Here is a 7932-nt window from a genome sequence, read left to right as displayed (position 1 = left end):
GAGGATGGTTATATATATAACTCTGTAGCTGTGGAGGACTGACCCAGAGGGAGGATGGTTATATATATAACTCTGTAGCTGTGGAGGACTGACCCCATGTAGAGACAAAACAGGCACACACACACACACTCATGAATGCACCCACACCTGCTGCTTGTTCTCCTTGGAGTAGGGTAGCATGGTGGAGACGTGGAACATCAGCTCATGGCCCTGGTACACTGTGTAGATGGAGTTCATTCCTGTAGTGTCATCTGGAGAGAGAGAGGGGGGAGGGAGTGTGAGAGAGAGAGAGATAGAGGGGGAGGGGTGGAGCGAGGGGGGTTGAGAAGGATAGAGCAGTGGGAGCAGAAGATGAAGGAGGAGAGGGAGGAGTGTTAGAGAAAGAGTAATATTAAAAGAGAGAATGTGAATGAAAGACATCTCCATGGTCTGTTGAAATGGAAAAACAATAATTAATAGCATAACCCATGGTGTGTGTGTGTGTCCGTGTGTGTGTGTATTTTTGTGTGTGTGTGTGTGTGCGTATGGTGTCTTACTCTTGGTATCCAGCCCACCACGGTAGCCTGCCCAGCCCTGCAGGGAGATGGTGTCACCCAGGAGGTTGAGGAACTTATCGAAGCTCTGGCTCCCAGTCTCTGAAGGAACAGATGAGAGAGCAGGGGTCAAACTACAGCTCATATGACATTGATACTTCAATACCTATTACTCACAATATTAGTGACTTACCGTTGCTAAACATCTCGTCGTCTGTGAGCTGTCCATCTTTGGCATACAGGACACCGAATTTGAAGTTGACAGAACCCTGACAAATGATAAGACAGAAATATTGTACATCTAAGGGGCCACTATTTCCTAATGTTAAATTATAACCTAACTTCTATAATTTTCCAAAACCATAAAAACAACCCCGGTAGAAAAGGAGAAGGAAATCTCTAGTAAGACCATGGTCAACACCAATAACTACAATATCCACTTGAATTATATTTATAACAGAATAAATAAATGAATACCTCTTGCTCCTCCAACACCAGTAGGTCCTATGAAGAGAAAACACACCACAGTTATCATCAGTTGACCCTCCAATGACTCCAATGACTCCCAATGTGTAATGACTCCCAGATCTGTTACAGTATGGGCCTGATACCATAGAAATAGAGTTAGAACATGACTGTAATATACAGATGTAGGCTCTTAATTTGACCTGTATTATCACAGCAAAATAATCCTGTAGAAACAAGACTTGAAATTTTAGCCCATCATTTTGCTTGATCCGTTTTTACTACGGAAAAGCCAGAGACAGCGAGACACCTTGATGAGACTGCGCTGCCTGCCTGGCTGCCCCCGGACATTCTCTCCCTGCTTGACCACCTCCTTTAGATGACCACTCAAGCCATGAACTTTCTAATGACTGTCCATCTCATGATGTTGTGAGGTTTTTTTTCTTTTAAATTGCATGTTGCTCCATTGCGCTTTGAGATAATTTTGTAATGAATAGCACTATAAAAGTTGAAGAAATTGTTATTATTATTGCTCGTGGTTAGGCTATTAGCTGTCCAAAAGTAGGCTACATGAAGAGTGCAATACAGTTAATATAACTGTGTTTTAGTGTGGGTTTTCAGTGAATTTATGTAAATCACAAGGCTCATCTGCATTTCGAGACCTGCTACCGCCAGATGGCGCTATTATTCCTTACATCGTCTGTCATCTGTCACTGGCGTCCTGCACAGCCGGTAATACACTTGTGTTCCCCGGCGACCGGTTCATACATAAAATATCCTCCATTTAGGCTGCAAAGACGTTGGATTCCTCTTTAACTTGATTGAATGGCCTGTTGGTGGAAAGAAACAGGGAAAATACGCCTACTGTCTTAATAAAACATTATTTTCCACCACCATGCTAGAGTGGCTAATGCTACTTCCTGATGTTGTCCACCGTGTTCAGCCAGGGGTAAACAACAGACTCATGCGGTGTGCACCCTCCGTAAGTTGTCCGATAAAATAAAAAATTGGTAGTGGAAAATTGTGTTTTATTAAGGCGGTACGCATATTTCCCAGTTTTTTTCTACCGACAGGCCTTTAAATCGCGTTAAAGAGGAAACCGACGCCTTTGCAGCCTGAATGGAGGATGTTTTATGTATGAACCAGTTACCAGACGATAGTGGAAAATAATGCCCAATAGCGGCAGTCCAGGCTACTGCATTTGCTGCGGAGCAGGAAAAAACTGAATGAAGATCCTACATCTGTATCTCTGTGGCTGACAAAGTGTGATTTCACCTTCTGTATCTCTGTGGCTGACACAGTGTGATCTCACCTTCTGTCTCTCTGTGGCTGACACAGTGTGATCTCACCTTCTGTATCTCTTGGCTGATACATGTGATCTCACCTTCTGTCTCTCTGTGCTGACACAGTGTGATCTCACCTTCTGTATCTCTGTGGCTGACAAAGTGTGATCTCACCTTCTGTCTCTCTGTGGCTGACACAGTGTAGCTCACCTTCTGTATCTCTGTGGCTGACACAGTTGATCTCACCTTCTGTCTCTCTGGCTGACACAGTGTGATCTCACCTTCTGATCTTCTGTGGTGACAAGTTGTATCTCACCTTCTGTATCTCTGTGGCTGACACAGTTGATCTCACCTTCTGTATCTCTGTGGCTGACACAGTGTGATCTCACCTTCTGTATCTCTGTGGCTGACACAGTGTGATCTTCACCTCTGTATCTCTGTGGCTGACACAGTGTGATCTCACCTTCTGTATCTCTTGTGCTGACACAGTGTGATCTCACCTTCTGTTCTCTGTGGCTGAACAGTTGATCTCACCTTCTGTCCTCTTGGCTGACACAGTAGTGCTCACCTTCTGTCTCTCTGTGGCTGACACAGTTGATCTCACCTTCTGCTCTGGCTGACACAGTGTGATCTCACCTTCTGTATCTCTGTGGCTGACACAGTGATCTCACCTTCTGTCTCTCTGTGCTGACACAGTGTGATCTCACCTTCTGTATCTCTGTGCTGACAAGTGTATCTCACCTTCTGTCTCTCTGTGGCTGACACGGTGATCTCACCTTCGTATCTCTGTGCTGACACAGTGTGATCTCACCTTCTGTCTCTCTGTGGCTGACACAGTGTGACTCACCTCTGTATCTCTGTGCTGACACAGTGTGATCTCACCTTCTGTATCTCTGTGGCTGACAAAGGGATCTCACCTTCTGTATCTCTGTGGCTGACACAGTGTGATCTCACCTTCTGTATCTCTGTGGCGACACATGTGATCTCACCTTCTGTATCTCTGTGCTGACACAGTGTGATCTCACCTTCTGTGATCTCGTGCTGATACAGTGTATCTCACCTTCTGTCTCTCTGTGGCTGACACAGTGTGATCTCACCTTCTGTATTCTCTGTGGCTATCACAGTGATCTCACCTTCTGTATCTCTGTGGCTACACAGTGTGATCTCACCTTCTGTATCTCTGTGGCTGACACAGTGTTGATCTCACCTTCTGTATCTCGTGCGCTGATACAGTGTTGATCTCACCTTCTGTACTCTGTGCTGACACAGTTGACTTACCTTCTTATCTGTGGCTGATCACAGTTGACTCACCTTCTGTATCTCTGTGGCTGACACAGTGTGATCTCACCTTCTGTATCTCTGTGGCTGACACAGTGTGATCTTACCTTCTGTATCTCTGGGTTGAGAATCTCCCTCGGGCCTTTCTCAAACCTGTCCAAGTTCATCGCACTGCAGGGGGAGGAGAGCAGAGGAGAGGAGGAGGAGAGGAAGAGGAGGGAAAGAAAGTTCAGGAGAGGAGAAAAGATAAGTGTTTAAAGACGGGTTTACATCTTGTACGTCCATTCTATTCCATAATTATCTTAAAGCATATTTTCATGTTGTTGTTCATTTATATACAACAGACAAATTTCTCCATGTGTTTTTACCCTGATTCATTGGTCATATCTTAGCCTGGTCCCATGTCTGTTTGTGCTGTCTTGCCAATATGTGACAATGACCATAGGAGTTGGCAAGACAGCACCAACAGATCTGGGACCAGGCTAGTCAGAACAATCAACTGTATGAAACAACCAGTATATTGAATGGCATCCTGAGCAGTTCTCACCTTAAGATGGATTTGACTGATAGTGTTTTGGTGGGGCTGTATGGCAGACTGATCTTCAGAGTTCCCTGGGGGAGAGAGAGGAGAGGAGATAATCTCAGGTGTGGATGTGGAAAGTAGTCATCATGATTAGTCTAATCATCTATCTGAACAGAAGACGGACCTCCATCCAGACACTGATCTACAGTAAGATCAGATATGCATGTTTCACCTTAATGATCAAGGTTTTGCTCTGGGGAGAGTGAACTGATCCTAAATCTGTATCTAAAGGCAACTTCCAACAAGACCAATGCTTAAGGTGAAGGATTTTGTGAGAGTAAGTTGATCCTAGATCTGTGCAAAAAGTCAATTTGTACGAATACCAATAGGCTTTGGGAAGGGTGATCTGATTCTAGATCCTTACTGTCTTCCTCCAGAGGATGGCTCTGTACTGAGGGACCCGCTGGTTGTTCTGGTCGGACAGAACCACAGACAGGTAGAAGGGATTCTTCTCTGCATCCGTACCAATGTAGTTCTGGTGGACTGGGGGGACAACACACACTGTCACACACTGTCACACATTTACTAGGGACGAAACGAGAGAAAACACTCCCAAACTGAGTGAAACGGGGAGGCACTATCTGAATGCCAGTTTTCGTTTTGAATTGATTTATAATTGTCTTTCTGTCGTTTGTTTGTTTGTTTGTTGTGTGGTCATGAGAGTTTCTGTTACTTTCTGTCAGGAAGTCACGGTGAGGTCTAGTTTTTCCTGTATGGAATGTTGACTAGTGTGTGCATGCATGCATATGTATCTGCTTGAATATATGTGTGAGTGTATGTGCGTGTGTGTGGATGTGGGTCATATACAACAGAACCTTAGACAAAACCGCTTCACATTCAGCGCCCTCTCTACCTGGTTGACACGGCAACGTATTCAGACCTAACACTGACCAGAACCCCGAAACCCAATTAAAAACAGGAACTCTGCCCTCTCTCGCCCTCCCTCTCTCTTTGTCTGTTTTTTTCTTTCTCTCTCTCCATCCCTTTCTTTCTCCCTCTCCATCCCTTTCTTTCTCTCTCTCCATCCCTTTCGTTCTCTCTCTCTCTCCATCTCTCTCCACCTCTCTCTCTCTCCATTTATTTTTCTCTCTCTCCATCCCTTTCTCTCCATCTCTCTCTCCACTTCTCTCTCTCTCCATTTATTTTTCTCTCTCTCCATCCCTTTCTCTCCACCTCTCTTTTCATCCCTTTCTTTCTCTCTCTCTCTCCACCTCTCTCCATCCCTTTCTCTCCATCCCTTTCTTTCTTTCTCTCTCTCTCTCCATCCCTTTCTTTCTCTCTCTCTCTCCATCTCTTTCTCTACTCATTGTTCCCCTGACTCCCTCTATGAAAGGTATTCATTCTGATTTGAATCAGTTCACTTGGACTTAGACTTGGGGCCTTGTTTTGTTCTGTGCTTAAAGAGTATAAGACACACACCCACACCTAGCTGTAAAGATAGAAGGAAGAAGGAGGGAAGGAAGGAGGGGGTAATGCATTTTTAACGACCACCATGACTAGGCTCTCAGGAGGCTACTGGCTGCTCATGTTGACTAGGGAGCCAGTCAGATGCTAATGTTGTTATCTCCCAGCGTGTGTGTGTGTGCATATGCATGTGACCATGACTAGGCTCTCAGGAGGCTACTGGCTGCTCATGTTGACTAGGGAGCCAGTCAGATGCTAATGTTGTTATCTCCAGCGTGTGTGTGTGTGCATATGCATGTGCATGTGCGTGTGTGTGTGTGTGTGTGTGTGTGTGTGTGTGTGTGTGTGTGTGTGTGTGTGTGTGTGTGTGTGTGAGAAGTGAAGCCTCTGCTCACCATCTTCCTCTGACTGTCTGCTTCTTTCTGGGTTGTGCCAGGCTGTTGTGCAGGTTCACTGTAGCTATGGAAGGATCTATGGGATTCACCCTGCTGATAGACTACATTAAACTAGAGCTTAAGGTAGGCTTTACCTGACCATGTGACAGTCCCTACAGTCTGTATTTGGTCAGGTCAACATGGTCTGGAAAAAGTCCTGACCTCATGTAAGCATATTGGCATTGACTAACTCACTTAGAAAAAGGTTTACAAAAATAGTAAGTCAAATAGAACCTTTTTTTGGATACGACATTTAGTGACACAAGTAGGTGTGTGTTTACCTGTGGTACCTGTGTACATGGTACCCGTGTGCGTGCGTCAGACCTGGGTTTATATAATATTTAGCGTATTTCAATTACGTTACAGATATTTGAAGGTGTTTAGAGTGTTGAGATATTTTTATTTGAAAGACAAGTAGCTGAATATTGCAATGTACAGTATTTGAAAATACTCCAAATACATTTTTCAAACAACCTGATCTCATGCTGTCATAGTTTCACTATGAAATTCATTGTAATATGGATGAACGTCTTATTTTACAAATTAATTCTGCGTGGTTTTCAGGGTTAATTTCTGTGTGGTTTCAGGTTCATTCTGTGTGGTTACAGGGTTAATCCTGTGTGGGTTCAAGGGTTAATTCGTGTGGTTAGCAGGTTAAATTCTGTGTGGTTACAGGGTTAATTCTGTGTGTTACCGGGCTAATTTCTGTGTGATTACAGGGTTAATTTTGTGTGGGTTACAGGGTTAATTCTGTGGTGGTTGCAAGGTTAATTCTGTGTGTTACAGGGTTTAATTCTCTTGTGGTTACAGGTTAATTCTGTGTGGTTTCAGGGTTAATTTCTGTGTGTTACAAGGGTTAATTCTGTGTGGTTACAGGGTTAATTCTGCGTGGTTTCAGGGTTAATTCTGTGTGGTTCATGTTAATTCGCGTGGTTCAGGGTTAATTCTGTGTGGTTACAGGGTTAATTCTGCGTTGGTTACAGGGTTAATTCTGCGTGGTTACAGGGTTAATTCTGTGGTGGTTTCAGGGTTAATTCTGTGGTGTTACAGGGTTAATTCTGCTGTGTTACAGGGTTAATTCTGTGTGGTTACAGGGTTAATTATGTGTGGTTACAGGGTTATTCTGTGTGGTTTCAGGGTTAATTCTGTGTGGTTACAGGGTTAATTCTGTGGTGGCTTCAGGGTTAATTCTGCGTGGTTTCATGGTCAATTCTGTGTGTTACAGGTTAATTCTGTGTGTTACAGGGTTAATTCTGCGTGGTTACAGGGTTAATTCTGTGTGGATTCAGGGTTTAATTCTGCGTGTTAGCGGGTTAAATTCATGCTGGTTACAGGGTTATATTCTGCGTGGTTACAGGGTTAATTCTGGGTGTGGTTACAGGGTTAATTCTGTGTGGTTCAGGGTTAATTCTGCGTGGTTACAGGGTTAATTCCATGTGGTTACAGGGTAAATTCTGTGTGGTTACAGGGTTAGATTCCATGTGGTTACAGGGTTAATTCCGCATTGGTTACAGGGTTAATTCTGTGTGGTTACAGGGTTAATTCTGTGTGGTTACAGGGTTAGATTCTGTGTGGTTTTCAGGGTTAATTCTGGTGTGGTTACAGGGTTAATTCTGTGTGGCTTCAGGGTTAATTCTGCGTGGTTTCATGGTTAATTCAGCGTGGTTTCAGGGTTAATTCTGGTGTGGTACTAGGGTTAATTTGCGTGGTTACAGGGTTAATTCTGCGTGGTTACAGGGTTAATTCCTGGTGTGTTCAGGGTTAATTCTGCTGGTTACAGGGTTATTCTGTGGTTACAGGTAATTCCATGTGGTTACAGGGTATATTCTGTGGTATTACAGGGTTAATTCTGCTGGTTACAGGGTTAATTCTGCGTGGTTACAGGGTTAATTCTTGTGGTTACAGGGTTAAAATTCTGTGTGGTTCAGGTTAATTCTGTGTGGTTACAGGGT

General features: G+C 44.0%; 1 protein-coding gene across 1 annotated transcript in view; it reads right to left on the bottom strand.

Moving 5' to 3' along the window:
- Positions 1-6280, bottom strand: part of LOC112070021 (GTPase-activating Rap/Ran-GAP domain-like protein 3) — a 28392-nt gene extending 22112 nt beyond the window's left edge. Inside the window, exons 1-8 of the mRNA XM_070438808.1 lie at positions 6262-6280; positions 4507-4625; positions 4107-4171; positions 3667-3730; positions 1011-1037; positions 727-802; positions 537-635; positions 148-251 (exon numbers count right to left, since the gene is read on the bottom strand). Coding sequence (XP_070294909.1) covers positions 148-251; positions 537-635; positions 727-802; positions 1011-1037; positions 3667-3730; positions 4107-4171; positions 4507-4625; positions 6262-6280 — 573 coding nt within the window. The remainder of the gene's footprint in view (positions 1-147; positions 252-536; positions 636-726; positions 803-1010; positions 1038-3666; positions 3731-4106; positions 4172-4506; positions 4626-6261) is intronic.
- Positions 6281-7932: the final 1652 nt, after the last annotated feature.

Source organism: Salvelinus sp. IW2-2015, unplaced genomic scaffold (genome assembly GCF_002910315.2).
Source record: "Salvelinus sp. IW2-2015 unplaced genomic scaffold, ASM291031v2 Un_scaffold1200, whole genome shotgun sequence".
In the NCBI taxonomy this organism is placed as follows: domain Eukaryota; kingdom Metazoa; phylum Chordata; class Actinopteri; order Salmoniformes; family Salmonidae; genus Salvelinus; species Salvelinus sp. IW2-2015.
The sequence above is the reverse complement of the archived record's forward strand: the minus strand, read 5'-3'. Positions and strand labels throughout refer to the sequence as shown.